Below are 20,631 nucleotides of genomic sequence, written 5' to 3'. Positions count from 1 at the left end.
ACTTATGTAATGCTGTAATGTTACCTCGGTATACCATAGTAACATCTGACACTTATGTAATGCTGTAATGTTACCTCGGTATACCATAGTAACCTCTGACACTTATGTAATGCTGTAATGTCACCTCAGTATACCATAGTAACATCTCACACTTATGTCATGCTGTAATGTTACCTCAGTATACCATAGTAACATCTCACACTTATGTCATGCTACCTCAGTATACCATAGTAACATCTGACACTTATGTAATGCTGTAATGTCACCTCAGTATACCATAGTAACATCTCACACTTATGTAATGCTGTAATGTTACCTCGGTATACCATAGTAACATCTGACACTTATGTCATGCTGTAATGTTACCTCAGTATACCATAGTAACAACTCACACTTATGTCATGCTGTAATGTTACCTCAGTATACCATAGTAACATCTGACACTTATGTAATGCTGTAATGTTACCTCAGTATACCATAGTAACATCTGACACTTATGTAATGCTGTAATGTTACCTCAGTATATCATAGTAACATCTTACACTTATGTAATGTTACCTCAGTATACCATAGTAACATCTGACACTTATGTAATGCTGTAATGTTACCTCAGTATACCATAGTAACATCTGACACTTATATAATGCTGTAATGTTACCTCAGTATACCATAGTAACATCTCACACTTATGTTATGCTGTAATGTTACCTCAGTATACCATAGTAACATCTCACACTTATGTAATGCTTCCTCAGTATACCATAGTAACATCTGACACTTATGTAATGCTGTAATGTTACCTCGGTATACCATAGTAACATCTGACACTTATGTAATGCTGTAATGTTACCTCGGTATACCATAGTAACATCTGACACTTATGTAATGCTGTAATGTTACCTCGGTATACCATAGTAACATCTGACACTTATGTAATGCTGTAATGTTACCTCGGTATACCATAGTAACATCTGTCACTTATGTCATGCTGTAATGTTACCTCGGTATACCATAGTAACATCTGACACTTATGAAATGCTGTAATGTTACCTCGGTATACCATAGTAACATCTGACACTTATGAAATGCTGTAATGTTACCTCGGTATACCATAGTAACCTCTGACACTTATGTCATGCTGTAATGTTACCTCAGTATACCATAGTAACATCTGACACTTATGTAATGTTACCTCGGTATACCATAGTAACATCTGACACTTATGTAATGCTGTAATGTTACCTCGGTATACCATAGTAACATCTGACACTTATGAAATGCTGTAATGTTACCTCAGTATAACATAGTAACCTCTGACACTTATGTCATGCTGTAATGTTACCTCGGTATACCATAGTAACATCTGACACTTATGTAATGCTGTAATGTTACCTCGGTATACCATAGTAACATCTGACACTTATGTAAAGCTTTAATGTTACCTCGGTATACCATAGTAACATCTGTCACTTATGTCATGCTGTAATGTTACCTCGGTATACCATAGTAACCTCTGACACTTATGTCATGCTGTAATGTTACCTCGGTATACCATAGTAACATCTGACACTTATGTCATGCTGTAATGTTACCTCGGTATACCATAGTAACATCTGACACTTATGTAATGTTACCTCAGTATACCATAGTAACATCTGACACTTATGTAATGCTGTAATGTTACCTCAGTATACCATAGTAACATCTGTCACTTATGTCATGCTGTAATGTTACCTCGGTATACCATAGTAACCTCTGACACTTATGTCATGCTGTAATGTTACCTCGGTATACCATAGTAACATCTGACACTTATGTCATGCTGTAATGTTACCTCGGTATACCATAGTAACATCTGACACTTATGTAATGTTACCTCAGTATACCATAGTAACATCTGACACTTATGTAATGCTGTAATGTTACCTCAGTATACCATAGTAACATCTGTCACTTATGTCATGCTGTAATGTTACCTCGGTATACCATAGTAACCTCTGACACTTATGTCATGCTGTAATGTTACCTCGGTATACCATAGTAACATCTGACACTTATGTAATGCTGTAATGTTACCTCAGTATACCATAGTAACATCTGACACTTATGTAATGTTACCTCAGTATACCATAGTAACATCTGACACTTATGTAATGCTGTAATGTTACCTCAGTATACCATAGTAACATCTGACACTTATGTAATGCTGTAATGTTACCTCAGTATACCATAGTAACATCTGACACTTATGTAATGCTGTAATGTTACCTCAGTATACCATAGTAACCTCTGACACTTATGTAATGCTGTAATGTTACCTCATGATACCATAGTAACATCTCACACTTATGTAATGCTGTAATGTTACCTCAGTATACCATAGTAACATCTCACACTTATGTAATGCTACCTCAGTATACCATAGTAACATCTGACACTTATGTAATGCTGTAATGTTACCTCAGTATACCATAGTAACATCTGACACTTATGTAATGTTACCTCAGTATACCATAGTAACATCTGACACTTATGTAATGCTGTAATGTTACCTCGGTATACCATAGTAACATCTGACACTTATGTCATGCTGTAATGTTACCTCGGTATACCATAGTAACATCTGACACTTATGAAATGCTGTAATGTTACCTCGGTATGCCATAGTAATATCTGACACTTATCAAATGCTGTAATGTTACCTCAGTATACCATAGTAACATCTGACACTTATGTCATGCTGTAATGTTACCTCAGTATACCATAGTAACCTCTGACACTTATGTCATGCTGTAATGTTACCTCAGTATACCATAGTAACCTCTGACACTTATGTCATGCTGTAATGTTACCTCAGTATACCATAGTAACCTCTGACACTTATGTCATGCTGTAATGTTACCTCAGTATACCATAGTAACCTCTGACACTTATGTAATGCTGTAATGTCACCTCAGTATACCATAGTAACCTCTGACACTTATGTAATGCTGTAATGTCACCTCAGTATACCACAGTAACCTCTGACACTTATGAAATGCTGTAATGTTACCACAGTATACCATAGTAACCTCTGACACTTATTTAATGCTGTAATGTTACCACAGTATACCATAGTAACCTCTGACACTTATTTAATGCTGTAATGTTACCTCAGTATACCATAGTAACATCTGACACTTATGTCATGCTGTAATGTTACCTCAGTATACCATAGTAACATCTGACACTTATGTCATGCTGTAATGTTACCTCAGTATACCATAGTAACATCTCACACTTATGTCATGCTGTAATGTTACCTCAGTATACCATAGTAACATCTGACACTTATGTAATGTTACCTCGGTATACCATAGTAACATCTGACACTTATGTAATGCTACCTCAGTATACCATAGTAACATCTGACACTTATGTAATGCTGTAATGTTACCTCAGTATACCATAGTAACATCTGACACTTATGTAATGCTGTAATGTTACCTCAGTATACCATGGTAACCTCTGACACTTATGTAATGCTGTAATGTTACCTCATGATACCATAGTAACATCTGACACTTATGTAATGCTGTAATGTTACCTCAGTATATCATAGTAACATCTGACACTTATATAATGCTGTAATGTTACCTCAGTATACCATAGTAACATCTCACACTTATGTAATGCTGTAATGTTACCTCAGTATACCATAGTAACATCTCACACTTATGTAATGCTACCTCAGTATACCATAGTAACATCTGACACTTATGTAATGCTGTAATGTTACCTCAGTATACCATAGTAACATCTGACACTTATGTAATGTTACCTCAGTATACCATAGTAACATCTGACACTTATGTAATGCTGTAATGTTACCTCGGTATACCATAGTAACATCTGACACTTATGTCATGCTGTAATGTTACCTCGGTATACCATAGTAACATCTGACACTTATGAAATGCTGTAATGTTACCTCGGTATGCCATAGTAACATCTGACACTTATCAAATGCTGTAATGTTACCTCAGTATACCATAGTAACCTCTGACACTTATGTCATGCTGTAATGTTACCTCAGTATACCATAGTAACCTCTGACACTTATGTCATGCTGTAATGTTACCTCAGTATACCATAGTAACCTCTGACACTTATGTCATGCTGTAATGTTACCTCAGTATACCATAGTAACCTCTGACACTTATGTAATGCTGTAATGTCACCTCAGTATACCATAGTAACCTCTGACACTTATGTAATGCTGTAATGTCACCTCAGTATACCACAGTAACCTCTGACACTTATGAAATGCTGTAATGTTACCACAGTATACCATAGTAACCTCTGACACTTATTTAATGCTGTAATGTTACCACAGTATACCATAGTAACCTCTGACACTTATTTAATGCTGTAATGTTACCTCAGTATACCATAGTAACATCTGACACTTATGTCATGCTGTAATGTTACCTCAGTATACCATAGTAACATCTGACACTTATGTCATGCTGTAATGTTACCTCAGTATACCATAGTAACATCTCACACTTATGTCATGCTGTAATGTTACCTCAGTATACCATAGTAACATCTGACACTTATGTAATGTTACCTCGGTATACCATAGTAACATCTGACACTTATGTAATGCTGTAATGTTACCTCGGTATACCATAGTAACATCTGACACTTATGTAATGCTGTAATCTTACCTCGGTATACCATAGTAACATCTGACACTTATGTCATGCTGTAATGTTACCTCAGTATACCATAGTAACAACTCACACTTATGTCATGCTGTAATGTTACCTCAGTATACCATAGTAACATCTGACACTTATGTAATGTTACCTCAGTATACCATAGTAACATCTGACACTTATGTAATGCTGTAATGTTACCTCAGTATACCATAGTAACATCTGACACTTATGTAATGCTGTAATGTTACCTCAGTATATCATAGTAACATCTGACACTTATGTAATGTTACCTCAGTATACCATAGTAACATCTGACACTTATGTAATGCTGTAATGTTACCTCAGTATACCATAGTAACATCTGACACTTATATAATGCTGTAATGTTACCTCAGTATACCATAGTAACATCTCACACTTATGTAATGCTGTAATGTTACCTCAGTATACCATAGTAACATCTCACACTTATGTAATGCTTCCTCAGTATACCATAGTAACATCTGACACTTATGTAATGCTGTAATGTTACCTCGGTATACCATAGTAACATCTGACACTTATGTAATGCTGTAATGTTACCTCGGTATACCATAGTAACATCTGACACTTATGTAATGCTGTAATGTTACCTCGGTATACCATAGTAACATCTGACACTTATGTAATGCTGTAATGTTACCTCGGTATACCATAGTAACATCTGTCACTTATGTCATGCTGTAATGTTACCTCGGTATACCATAGTAACATCTGACACTTATGAAATGCTGTAATGTTACCTCGGTATACCATAGTAACATCTGACACTTATGAAATGCTGTAATGTTACCTCGGTTTACCATAGTAACCTCTGACACTTATGTCATGCTGTAATGTTACCTCAGTATACCATAGTAACATCTGACACTTATGTAATGTTACCTCGGTATACCATAGTAACATCTGACACTTATGTAATGCTGTAATGTTACCTCGGTATACCATAGTAACATCTGACACTTATGAAATGCTGTAATGTTACCTCAGTATAACATAGTAACCTCTGACACTTATGTCATGCTGTAATGTTACCTCGGTATACCATAGTAACATCTGACACTTATGTAATGCTGTAATGTTACCTCGGTATACCATAGTAACATCTGACACTTATGTAATGCTGTAATGTTACCTCGGTATACCATAGTAACATCTGTCACTTATGTCATGCTGTAATGTTACCTCGGTATACCATAGTAACCTCTGACACTTATGTCATGCTGTAATGTTACCTCGGTATACCATAGTAACCTCTGACACTTATGTCATGCTGTAATGTTACCTCGGTATACCATAGTAACCTCTGACACTTATGTCATGCTGTAATGTTACCTCAGTATACCATAGTAACCTCTGACACTTATGTAATGTTACCTCAGTATACCATAGTAACATCTGACACTTATGTAATGCTGTAATGTTACCTCAGTATACCACAGTAACATCTGACACTTATGTAATGCTGTAATGTTACCTCAGTATACCATAGTAACATCTGACACTTATGTAATGTTACCTCAGTATACCATAGTAACATCTGACACTTATGTAATGCTGTAATGTTACCTCAGTATACCATAGTAACATCTGACACTTATGTAATGCTGTAATGTTACCTCAGTATACCATAGTAACATCTGACACTTATGTAATGTTACCTCAGTATACCATAGTAACATCTGACACTTATGTAATGCTGTAATGTTACCTCAGTATACCATAGTAACATCTGACACTTATGTAATGCTGTAATGTTACCTCAGTATACCATAGTAACCTCTGACACTTATGTAATGCTGTAATGTTACCTCATGATACCATAGTAACATCTGACACTTATGTAATGCTGTAATGTTACCTCAGTATATCATAGTAACATCTGACACTTATATAATGCTGTAATGTTACCTCAGTATACCATAGTAACATCTCACACTTATGTAATGCTGTAATGTTACCTCAGTATACCATAGTAACATCTCACACTTATGTAATGCTACCTCAGTATACCATAGTAACATCTGAGACTTATGTAATGCTGTAATGTTACCTCAGTATACCATAGTAACATCTGACACTTATGTAATGTTACCTCAGTATACCATAGTAACATCTGACACTTATGTAATGCTGTAATGTTACCTCGGTATACCATAGTAACATCTGACACTTATGTCATGCTGTAATGTTACCTCGGTATACCATAGTAACATCTGACACTTATGAAATGCTGTAATGTTACCTCGGTATACCATAGTAACATCTGACACTTATCAAATGCTGTAATGTTACCTCAGTATGCCATAGTAACATCTGACACTTATGTCATGCTGTAATGTTACCTCAGTATACCATAGTAACCTCTGACACTTATGTCATGCTGTAATGTTACCTCAGTATACCATAGTAACCTCTGACACTTATGTCATGCTGTAATGTTACCTCAGTATACCATAGTAACCTCTGACACTTATGTCATGCTGTAATGTTACCTCAGTATACCATAGTAACCTCTGACACTTATGTAATGCTGTAATGTCACCTCAGTATACCATAGTAACCTCTGACACTTATGTAATGCTGTAATGTCACCTCAGTATACCATAGTAACCTCTGACACTTATGAAATGCTGTAATGTTACCACAGTATACCATAGTAACCTCTGACACTTATTTAATGCTGTAATGTTACCACAGTATACCATAGTAACCTCTGACACTTATTTAATGCTGTAATGTTACCTCAGTATACCATAGTAACATCTGACACTTATGTCATGCTGTAATGTTACCTCAGTATACCATAGTAACATCTGACACTTATGTCATGCTGTAATGTTACCTCAGTATACCATAGTAACATCTCACACTTATGTCATGCTGTAATGTTACCTCAGTATACCATAGTAACATCTGACACTTATGTAATGTTACCTCGGTATACCATAGTAACATCTGACACTTATGTAATGCTGTAATGTTACCTCGGTATACCATAGTAACATCTGACACTTATGTAATGCTGTAATGTTACCTCGGTATACCATAGTAACATCTGACACTTATGTAATGCTGTACTGTTACCTCGGTATACCATAGTAACATCTGACACTTATGTAATGCTGTAATGTTACCTCGGTATACCATAGTAACATCTGACACTTATGTAATGCTGTAATGTTACCTCGGTATACCATAGTAACATCTGACACTTATGTCATGCTGTAATGTTACCTCGGTATACCATAGTAACATCTGTCACTTATGTCATGCTGTAATGTTACCTCGGTATACCATAGTAACATCTGACACTTATGTCATGCTGTAATGTTACCTCGGTATACCATAGTAACCTCTGACACTTATGTCATGCTGTAATGTTACCTCGGTATACCATAGTAACCTCTGACACTTATGTCATGCTGTAATGTTACCTCGGTATACCATAGTAACATCTGACACTTATGTCATGCTGTAATGTTACCTCGGTATACCATAGTAACCTCTGACACTTATGTCATGCTGTAATGTTACCTCGGTATACCATAGTAACCTCTGACACTTATGTAATGCTGTAATGTCACCTCAGTATACCATAGTAACATCTGACACTTATTTAATGCTGTAATGTTACCTCAGTATACCATAGTAACATCTGACACTTATGTCATGCTGTAATGTTACCTCAGTATACCATAGTAACATCTGACACTTATGTCATGCTGTAATGTTACCTCAGTATACCATAGTAACATCTCACACTTATGTCATGCTGTAATGTTACCTCAGTATACCATAGTAACATCTCACACTTATGTCATGCTACCTCAGTATACCATAGTAACATCTGACACTTATGTAATGCTGTAATGTTACCTCAGTATACCATAGTAACATCTGACACTTATGTAATGTTACCTCAGTATACCATAGTAACATCTGACACTTATGTCATGCTGTAATGTTACCTCAGTATACCATAGTAACATCTGACACTTATGTCATGCTGTAATGTTACCTCGGTATACCATAGTAACATCTGACACTTATGTAATGCTGTAATGTTACCTCGGTATACCATAGTAACATCTGACACTTATGTCATGCTGTAATGTTACCTCAGTATACCATAGTAACAACTCACACTTATGTCATGCTGTAATGTTACCTCAGTATACCATAGTAACATCTGACACTTAAGTCATGCTACCTCAGTATACCATAGTAACATCTGACACTTATGTCATGCTACCTCAGTATACCATAGTAACATCTGACACTTATGTAATGCTGTAATGTTACCTCAGTATACCATAGTAACATTTGTCACTTATGTCATGCTGTAATGTTACCTCGGTATACCATAGTAACATCTGACACTTATGAAATGCTGTAATGTTACCTCAGTATACCATAGTAACATCTGACACTTATGAAATGCTGTAATGTTACCTCAGTATACCATAGTAACATCTGACACTTATGTCATGCTGTAATGTTACCTCAGTATACCATAGTAACAACTCACACTTATGTCATGCTGTAATGTTACCTCAGTATACCATAGTAACAACTCACACTTATGTCATGCTGTAATGTTACCTCAGTGTACCATAGTAACATCTGACACTTATGTCATGCTACCTCAGTATACCATAGTAACATCTGACACTTATGTCATGCTACCTCAGTATACCATAGTAACATCTGACACTTATGTAATGCTGTAATGTTACCTCAGTATACCATAGTAACATCTGACACTTATGTAATGTTACCTCAGTATACCATAGTAACATCTGACACTTATGTCATGCTGTAATGTTACCTCAGTATACCATAGTAACATCTGACACTTATGTCATGCTACCTCAGTATACCATAGTAACATCTGACACTTATGTAATGCTGTACTGTTACCTCAGTATACCATAGTAACATCTGACACTTATGTAATGTTACCTCAGTATACCATAGTAACCTCTGACACTTATGAAATGCTGTAATGTTACCACAGTATACCATAGTAACATCTGACACTTATTTAATGCTGTAATGTTACCTCAGTATACCATAGTAATATCTGACACTTATGTCATGCTGTAATGTTACCTCAGTATACCATAGTAACATCTGACACTTATGTAATGTTACCTCGGTATACCATAGTAACATCTGACACTTATGTAATGCTGTAATGTTACCTCGGTATACCATAGTAACATCTGACACTTATGTAATGCTGTAATGTTACCTCGGTATACCATAGTAACATCTGTCACTTATGTCATGCTGTAATGTTACCTCGGTATACCATAGTAACATCTGACACTTATGAAATGCTGTAATGTTACCTCGGTATACCATAGTAACATCTGACACTTATGTCATGCTGTAATGTTACCTCGGTATACCATAGTAACCTCTGACACTTATGTAATGCTGTAATGTTACCTCGGTATACCATAGTAACATCTGACACTTATGTAATGCTGTAATGTTACCTCGGTATACCATAGTAACATCTGTCACTTATGTCATGCTGTAATGTTACCTCGGTATACCATAGTAACATCTGACACTTATGAAATGCTGTAATGTTACCTCGGTATACCATAGTAACATCTGACACTTATGTCATGCTGTAATGTTACCTCGGTATACCATAGTAACCTCTGACACTTATGTCATGCTGTAATGTTACCTCGGTATACCATAGTAACATCTGACACTTATGAAATGCTGTAATGTTACCTCGGTATACCATAGTAACATCTGACACTTATGTCATGCTGTAATGTTACCTCGGTATACCATAGTAACCTCTGACACTTATGTCATGCTGTAATGTTTCCTCAGTATACCATAGTAACATCTGACACTTATGTCATGCTGTAATGTTACCTCAGTATACCATAGTAACAACACACACTTATGTCATGCTGTAATGTTACCTCAGTATACCATAGTAACATCTCACACTTATGTCATGCTGTAATGTTACCTCAGTATACCATAGTAACATCTGACACTTATGTCATGCTGTAATGTTACCTCAGTATACCATAGTAACATCTCACACTTATGTCATGCTACCTCAGTATACCATAGTAACATCTGACACTTATGTCATGCTGTAATGTTACCTCAGTATACCATAGTAACATCTGACACTTATGTCATGCTGTAATGTTACCTCGGTATACCATAGTAACATCTGACACTTATGTAATGCTGTAATGTTACCTCGGTATACCATAGTAACATTTGTCACTTATGTCATGCTGTAATGTTACCTCGGTATACCATAGTAACATCTGACACTTATGAAATGCTGTAATGTTACCTCAGTATACCATAGTTACCTCTGACACTTATGTAATGCTGTAATGTTACCTCAGTATACCATAGTAACATCTGACACTTATGAAATGCTGTAATGTTACCTCAGTATACCATAGTAACATCTGACACTTATGTCATGCTGTAATGTTACCGCAGTATACCATAGTAACAACTCACACTTATGTCATGCTGTAATGTTACCTCAGTATACCATAGTAACAACTCACACTTATGTCATGCTGTAATGTTACCTCAGTATACCATAGTAACATCTGACACTTATGTCATGCTACCTCAGTATACCATAGTAACATCTGACACTTATGTCATGCTACCTCAGTATACCATAGTAACATCTGACACTTATGTAATGCTGTAATATTACCTCAGTATACCATAGTAACATCTGACACTTATGTCATGCTGTAATGTTACCTCAGTATACCATAGTAACATCTGACACTTATGTCATGCTGTAATGTTACCTCAGTATACCATAGTAACATCTGACACTTATGTAATGTTACCTCGGTATACCATAGTAACATTTGTCACTTATGTCATGCTGTAATGTTAACTCGGTATACCATAGTAACATCTGACACTTATGAAATGCTGTAATGTTACCTCAGTATACCATAGTAACATCTGACACTTATGTAATGCTGTAATGTTACCTCAGTATACCATAGTAACCTCTGACACTTATGAAATGCTGTAATGTTACCTCAGTATACCATAGTAACATCTGACACTTATGAAATGCTGTAATGTTACCTCAGTATACCATAGTAACATCTGACACTTATGTCATGCTGTAATGTTACCTCAGTTTACCATAGTAACATCTCACACTTATGTCATGCTACCTCAGTATACCATAGTAACATCTGACACTTATGTAATGCTGTAATGTTACCTCAGTATACCATAGTAACATCTGACACTTATGTAATGTTACCTCAGTATACCATAGTAACATCTGACACTTATGTCATGCTGTAATGTTACCTCAGTATACCATAGTAACATCTCACACTTATGTCATGCTGTAATGTTACCTCAGTATACCATAGTAACATCTGACACTTATGTCATGCTGTAATGTTACCTCAGTATACCATAGTAACATCTGACACTTATGAAATGCTGTAATGTTACCTCAGTATACCATAGTAACATCTGACACTTATGTAATGCTGTAATGTTACCTCAGTATACCATAGTAACCTCTGACACTTATGTAATGCTGTAATGTTACCTCAGTATACCATAGTAACATCTGACACTTATGAAATGCTGTAATGTTACCTCAGTATACCATAGTAACATCTGACACTTATGTCATGCTGTAATGTTACCTCAGTATACCATAGTAACATCTGATAAAAACGTCTAATAACTAAGAGAAAATTTCACCGCACATCGGAGCTTTTGCCGGCGAAAAAGTATCGCGCTTATCCCCGTATTCAATATGAAATTGTCTAAAACGGCACCCGGTGATACTTGGATCGACGAAGACAAAGGGCAATTTTTTGGAAATAATTGTAGGACCCCCCTAAAGATGTCCAGACCTCGGGGATCACTATGGGTACCCCCGTTTTTACCTGCAGAAGAAAGTCGGGGTTTTTAAATAGCAGCGGCAGGTGTTTTTTTTCCTGAAATGAAGAAGTGATGCAGAAGAGCATTTAGCTTTTTTTTTTTTAACTTTTAAAAGTGGTCCCATCAAACTTGGGGTACATGAAAATGGGTACTAGCATATTTTTGTGTCCATAAAGTTATTTTTAATAAATTCTGCAAAAATGCACCTGCCGCTCCTTTTTTTTTTTAGGGTGTCCCGATTTTTTTTTTTTTTTTGAACATTTCCTTTTTAAGGGGACATTCCCAAAAGTACAGGCTATTTTTTATAAGCCTGCACCCCCAAACCCCAATTCTGCACTTTTTTTTCACTTGCTGTAGTGTTTTGAAAAATTATCCCTTTTTTAAAAAAAAAAATGACCCTTGACCCCATTAACGAACAAAAAACGGGAATTTTCGGGAAATATGCCTGGGATCCCCCTAAAGATGTCCAGACATGGGGGATCACTATGGGTACCCCTATTTTTGCCTTAAAAGAAAGTCTGGTTTTTACATAGCTTTGGCAGGTGTTTTTTTCTGCCGCACTATTAGAAACCCCGACTTCCTTCAGTAGTTAAAAATGGGGGTACCCATAGTGATCCCGCCATGTCTACACATCTTTAGGGGGATCCCTAGAATATTTCCCGAAAATTCCTGTTTTTGTTGAACCTGTAAAAAAAAGTTGAAAAATTTACAAAAAAATATGACATAAGGTCCCCCCCCCAAACGCCAAACCAGTCCCAGGCTTGCCAGCCAGTGGTGGTTTCTAAAAATACGGGGAACAAAATGTGTAGGGTTCCACCGTATTTTAGAAACCAACACCAGGCTGCAGGGACTAGTGCTGGTTTTAAATATAGGGGCAAAAAAGACTTGGGGTACCCCCTATATTTAAGACCAGCACCAGACCCAACCGACCGGGGTGTAATGCCACAGCCCGGAGACCCAATCACCGGGGCTCCAGGTCCAAAGCATTACACCCCAAGTCAGTCAGCGCAAGCCGGTGATCTCGGGGGAGTCGGGTACCCCCCAAAAAAGGGTCCCCCCTCTTCCGAGCGCCACAGGCTTACGCTGAAGCCTGAGGCTCTTCCCCATACCCCTTGCTTGCTGGGTATGGGGGTAATAGGGGGGCCAAATAATGTAACACTATTGTACTTTACAGTGGAACTACAAGTGCCAGCATGCCTGCCATTTTGCACTTGTGGAACTACAAGTGCCAGCAGACATGCGGCACCTGTAATTTCACTGTAAAATAAATAGTTAAAAAAAGACAAAACACAGACAGTGTCCAGTATAAGTTTATGACACACACCTACCCATTCACACATACTTACCTATACCAGATGCTCGATCCCCTTGTCCAAGTAGAATATCCAAAAACCATGGCCCTGCAAAGAAAAAAATCATACCTCTATCCTGGCACTGGTCTCCGCAGTAATCCACGTACTTGGCAAAAAAAACCAAAAAACAAATACACGACCAACGAACGAGCTATGAATATGTGTGTTCCCACGCATACTCATAGCTCCCGAATGCCAGCTGACGGCACATCCACGGACCTGGCAGTCCTGAGAGCCAATCAGCGGCCGCGCTGACTGTAGAGCGGCCGCTGATTGGCTCCGGCTACTGACAGTTCCCACGTGGTGTGACTGGCTTTTTTTGGGGTGTCCCGATTTTTTTTTCTTTTTTTTTTTTTTCTTTTTTTTTTCTTTTTGACACAGATCGTTTCAAGGGGTCATTCTGAAGGGTGCAGGCTATTTTTTTTTTTTTTAAGCCTGCACCCCTAAACCCCAATTCTGCACTTTTTTTCGCCACCACCTATTCAGTGGTGAAAACTTATCCCCGTCTTTTTTCAAAGACTTTTCGAACCTGCGAAAAGTCTTTGAAATTGAAAACGGTGTAAAACTAACACCAGCGAAAATGACGTCATCGGTGCGACATTATCGCAAAAACGGACTTTTCGCTCCATATTGAATACCCCTGTATAGCAGCAAACTTTGTGAAAACCAATACTTGTCATTCTCAAAACTTTTGGCTGTATGCTACAGAATGTGAGACTTCAGTGTTTAGTTCCTGGAGCTTCAGTAAGGGAAATGTAACATTACCTGGAATCTGTGCTGTTACCGTGGTATGCATGTTACATTGGAAGGGGAACGTGTCAGCTGCTGGACTATGTAGGCCTGAAACCAACTTTTTCTTGTAACTAGTGCATTGCTGCATAATTAACTCATTATCACAATCATAAATGCAGACTTTTGATTATACCGGTGAGAAGTAAATAGGTTTATAGTCCAGTTAGCTGTACACAACTGCATTATAACACCACGTTAATTGGATTACAATGTGCACTTATTCATGATAAATAATCCCAATAAATCATCTAATCTCCCCAATTAATCAACTACCCAGCGACTGAAATGGTCCTAATGAGTCAGATTAAGTTAGTCTAAAATGGCGAATTATCCCACAATCTGTCTTGAATAACTCCATATTGCTATGCATATTCTGAATGCATCTTTCAGTTAATTACAAGTCCAATTGTGTACTCCCAGTTTTTCCAAATATAATTCTACCGTTACAGTCCAGGTTTTAAAGATAGATGGTTAAATCATATTGACTGAGGTACTAAGTAAGTCACCTGTGCTCAAGCAAGGATAGCCTTAAAACCTGGACTGTAATGAGATGCTGGTCACTTTTGGCTGGGAAATATGCTGTTTGGCTAGTAAGCAGTAGGGCATGATATGTTTTGTGCGTTCAATGCAAATGGTTAGTTTTGGAAATCCATAAATGCACGGGTTCACCCCTAAGATTTTGTGCTTCCTTAATTGTTCTGTGCCAGAACCTGGCTCCTGCCTTTTGGCCTTGGCTGTTACATATATAGTGTAATGTAGAAACCTAAGCTGAATCACTGTAACCTTATTTCATTGGCTTTTTAAAAGTAAGATTTGCATTAACATGACTTATTTGTCGCTTTATTTTCCAGGGGGATTTGGGTCCGTTCAACCCTGGTTTGCCTGTCCAGGTTCCTCTCTGGTTGGCCATCAACCTTAAACAGAGGCAGAAATGTCGTATTGTTCCTCCAGAGTGGATGGATGTTGGTAAGAGAGTGAATTGTATCTACACGGGTATAGCTATAGCAGACAGTACCAATAGCAGGAGGCAGGGCTGCCGCTGTGTGTGATATTACTGTACCTCTATACCAGACAGTACCAATAGCAGGAGGCAGGGCTGCCGCTGTGTGTGATATTACTGTACCTCTATACCAGACAGTACCAATAGCAGGAGGCAGGGCTGCCGCTGTGTGTGATATTACTGTAACTCTGTACCAGACAGTACCAATAGCAGGAGGCAGGGCTGCCACTGTGTGTGATATTACTGTATCTCTGTACCAGACAGTACCAATAGCAGGAGGCAGGGCTGCCACTGTGTGTGATATTACTATATCTCTATACCAGACAGTACCAATAGCAGGAGGCAGGGCTGCCACTGTGTGTGATATTACTGTATCTCTGTACCAGACAGTACCAATAGCAGGAGGCAGGGCTGCCGCTGTGTGTGATATTACTGTATCTCTATACCAATAGCAGGAGGCAGGGCTGCCACTGTGTGTGATATTACTGTATCTCTGTACCAGACAGTACCAATAGCAGGAGGCAGGGCTGCCGCTGTGTGTGATATTACTGTACCTCTATACCAGACAGTACCAATAGCAGGAGGCAGGGCTGCTGCTGTGTGTGATATTACTGTTTCTACATCAGGGTCCATAGGGTATCCACAGGATACCTTGGGGTATAGGTGTGACGTCAGTCGCAGGGCACCAAAGAGTTAAGCTTTCAGCCTCCCAGGATGCACTAGGTCCCCCTCCTATACCCCGCCCCCGGGCCAAGGCACCTCAGTATAGTTTGGTGCCCGGCCGGCGTCGGGTGCACCTGTCGGAGTGGGGGCTAGAAGAGCCCCTGAAGCCTTCTTCAGTGCAGCTGTGGCTGCACATCTGGATGTACAGCATGGACAGTCAGTCCTGACGTCCATGCTGTCTTCCCTACACCCCCGCCGGTACCGATCCGGGGATGCTGGTGAGCATCTGGGGTCACAGCTAGCGGTGACCCCAGATGTTCCGGACCATGGCCGGATCCAAGGGGGACAAAGGTAAGCAGCGGGGTCCCGCGGTGGGTCCCCGCTGGTCACATGGTCCTAAGTCCCCAGGCAGGGGGCTCCCTGGGGACTGGCTGCAGCGTGGAGCCAGGTACTGAACCTGCGCTTTCCACTACCCCCTGGGACAGCGGACCGCAGCAGAGCGGTAGCGCTGCGGCGTCCCAGGGGTTAAATGCATGCCAGGGGAGCGCGCCTTCCCTGTCTCACAGCCGGCGCCTCCCCCGCTGCACACAGCCCTCTCTGCACTGTGCTGACTGGCCCTGTGTCAGCGCTCCTCCCCCAGGCCAGCTTCTCTCTGCTCCTCGGCGGCCATCTTCTCTGCAACGCATGGTGAACGCTGCTGGAAGTCTGGAAGGAAGCATCGTGGTCTGGGTCCCCCCGCATACCTCTCCTCCGCTGTGGCTCAGGTCTGTGTATGCAGCGCTGTGTCCTACCAGGCCCTGTGTCTGTGTAGTTGAGTGATCAGCGCTGTTAGTGCAGGAATTGTTATTTCTCTGCATTGTATGTGACTGTGCTAGCGCTGCCTGTAACTTTTCTTCTCTAAACTGTCAGCTTTATTACTGTCCCTGTTCTTTCTGCTAAAGCCCTTGCGGTGCGGTGCTGCAGGGTGGTCTCTCGCCTATTTAATACTTAATTGGTGAGAGAGGTCACATACGTGGTGCCATCATGTCTGAAAGGATTTTCCCCTCCGGCTACAGTGTACCACGTGCAAAGTACCGTTAGCGGAGGGGGAGGGTAGCGCGGAGGGCCTTTGCCGGCAGTGTTTGTCCATGGCGCGGCCTATTACGGTTACAGCACCGGTACAGGAGCCGCCCTGGGCTTGTTTCGCTCAGGCGTTAACAGCTTTAGTGGGCCAGTTAGCTCCGCAGCCCGCGTTTACTCCGATGGGTTTGTCCCAGCAGTCTGTGGTGTCGTCACCCATGCAGGGGTTCCCACGACAATTGGTGGTACCCCACAGTCTCCCTATTTCCCCGCTCCCGGGTTCTCAGGAGCCAGCGTGGGTTAACTCCCTGACGAGTTCTGTACAGCACTTATCGGATGTGTTGCAAGGGGAGTCTGTGATGCGGCCTCATAAAAGGCCGGTGGCGTCTCTGTCCGCTCCTTATGAGGATGACGAAGGGACGTCTGATGATGGGGAGATTCTGGATCCTTACGATCAGGAACCTCTCCATACTAAGGACGCTGATGCTAAGTCCAAAGTATATATTCCTGGACTTATTCGGGCGGTCCGCACAGCCTTGGTGATTGAGGACGAAGTTCCCCCAGCGGCTAAATCTAAGTATGCCTTTTTCAAAGATGTGAAGGGCGATGCCACAGTCTTTCCTCTTTCGGGTCAGTTGGTGGACCATTTAGAGGAGGCGTGGAAACAACCTGGCAAAAGATACCAGCCGCAGAGACGCCTGGCGGTGGCTTATCCGTTCGCGGATAATTATTTTGCTAAGTGTGAATCCCCTCCACAGGTGGATTCTCACGTGACCCGTCTTGTCCGTAGTGCCACATTGCCGATGCCATCCATGTCCTCCCTTAAGGATGCTACGGACCGCAAGGTAGAAATCTGCCTGAAGTCCGCTTATTCCCTTGCAGGGGGGGCAGCACGGCCGGCTATGGCCATTTGCTGGGTTGCCAGAGCGATGGAGCGCTGGGCGGATTCATTAGAGGCTTCTTTTGAATCCGACTGTCCGGCCGAACAGGCGGAGTTGATTGGCAATCTCCGTGATTCGGCCACCTACATCAACGAGGCGGCTCTAGACATTAGTACTCTGGTGTCTAGAATTTCTTCAGCAGCGGTAGCTGCTCGTCGCACCTTGTGGCTGCGATCCTGGAAGGCGGACGCAGATTCCAAGAAAGGTCTGGAAGCGTTGCCGTTTACCGGAGAAGTTCTCTTCGGTCCGGATCTGGATAAGATTGTGGCCACGCTGGCGGCAGCCAAATCTGCTTGTCTTCCGTCGGCCGCTGCTCCTTCTGGTTCTGGACCATCGTCCTTTCGGTCATCTAGGGCCCAGGGCAGGCCCAAACCACAGTCGTTTCCTCGACAGGCTGGCCCTAAGAAATCGGTCAAGCCCCGGAAACAGGCATGGAGTACCAGACGACCGGCCCCCAAGCCAGATGACAAGCCTGCGGCCTGACGGTCCGGGTCTCCCCTTGGGGGATCCCAGGGTGGGAGGCCGCCTGCTGCAGTTCTCCCGGTGTTGGTCGTTCACTACGACAGACACTTGGGTTCTGGAGGTGGTCTCCCACGGGTACGCCCTCTCCTTCCAGCACAGACCCCCGGCTCGATTCTTCACCACGGGTCTACCATCAGACCGGAACAAGGCTACGGAGCTGCGGAAGGTATTGCACACTATGCTCCAGGCTGGAGTTATAGTGTCTGTTCCATTCTCCCAGAGGGGCCAGGGTTTCTATTCAAATCTATTTTTGGTACAGAAACCCAATGGGTCATATCGTCCGATTCTCAACCTCAAAGCACTCAACAAGTCTTTGCGGGTCCCGAAGTTTCAGATGGAGACCCTACGGTCCATCATTCTGGCGCTGGAACCTGGGGACTACATGGTGTCATTGGACATACAGGACGCTTACCTGCATGTCCCTATTCTTTTGCGCCATCAAGAGTTCCTTCGGTTTGCAATCCGCAGCGACCACTTCCAGTTTCGGGCGTTACCTTTTGGCCTGGCGACAGCACCACGTGTTTTCACCAAGGTGATGGCGGTCATGGCGGCTTCTCTGCGGCTGCAGGGAGTCCGCATGTTGCCGTACTTGGACGACCTGTTATTGGTGGCAGGATCTCCAGAGCTCCTGTTACACCACTTGTACCTGACCATTGCACTGCTGCAACGGCACGGCTGGCTAATCAACTGGCAGAAGTCCACTCTAATCCCGTCTCGGAGGATTCTGCATCTTGGAGCCTTATTGGACTCGGGACAGCAAAGGATCTTCGTGACGGAGGACAAGATCTCTGCTTTACAGTCAAGGGTGCGCAGTTGTCTGCACAGCCGCCGGGTGTCCTTACACTCGGCGATGAGGTTACTGGGCTCCATGGTGTCGGTGTTCGACATGGTGGAATACGCCCAGTTTCACTCCAGACCTCTGCAGCACCTGTCCAAGTGGAACGGGCTGCCTCAGTCTCTGAAGTTCCAGACGATTGTGCTCACCCCGGAGGTTCGCCTGTCCCTTGCGTGGTGGTTAAAGACGACCCACCTCAACAAGGGACGTCCGTTCTGGGTTCCAAATTGGGTCCTGTTGACAACGGATGCCAGTCTTCGGGGCTGGGGAGCAGTTTCGGGTCCACACTTGTTCCAGGGCAGGTGGACGCCGACAGAAGCGGAGCTTCCAATAAATATCTTGGAACTCCGTGCGGTCTTCAATGCTCTCCTGCAGGCACAGCGGTTTCTCCAGGGTCACCCGGTGCAGGTCCAGTCGGACAACGCTACCACCGTGGCCTACATAAACAGGCAAGGAGGAACTCGCAGTCGGGCGGCTCTCGTAGAGGTCTCTCGGATCCTGGTTTGGGCGGAGCGCAATCTTCCGGCCATATCAGCGGTCTTCATCCCGGGAGTGCTAAATTGGGAGGCGGACTTTCTAAGTCGCCAGGACGTTCATCCAGGGGAATGGTCCCTGCACCCGGACGTTTTTCAACTACTGGTGGACAGGTGGGGTCTTCCAGAAATCGACCTCATGGCGTCCCGGCACAACAACAAGTTGCCGGTGTACGGGTCTCGCACAAGAGACGAAGGGGCGTCTCTGGTGGATGCTCTGTCCGTCCGGTGGACGTTCA

General features: G+C 41.7%; 1 protein-coding gene across 1 annotated transcript in view; it reads left to right on the top strand.

Moving 5' to 3' along the window:
- GINS2 (GINS complex subunit 2) overlaps window positions 1-20,631 on the top strand; it is an 81,662-nt gene that overhangs the window by 43,946 nt on the left and 17,085 nt on the right. The window contains exon 2 of the mRNA XM_088447987.1: window positions 15,691-15,805. Within this exon, the coding sequence (XP_088304113.1) occupies window positions 15,691-15,805 (115 nt within the window). The remainder of the gene's footprint in view (window positions 1-15,690; window positions 15,806-20,631) is intronic.

Source organism: Taudactylus pleione, unplaced genomic scaffold, assembly GCF_031769625.1.
Source record: "Taudactylus pleione unplaced genomic scaffold, aTauple2 ptg000447l, whole genome shotgun sequence".
Classification (NCBI taxonomy): domain Eukaryota; kingdom Metazoa; phylum Chordata; class Amphibia; order Anura; family Myobatrachidae; genus Taudactylus; species Taudactylus pleione.
This window is presented reverse-complemented; position numbering and strand designations above follow the sequence as displayed.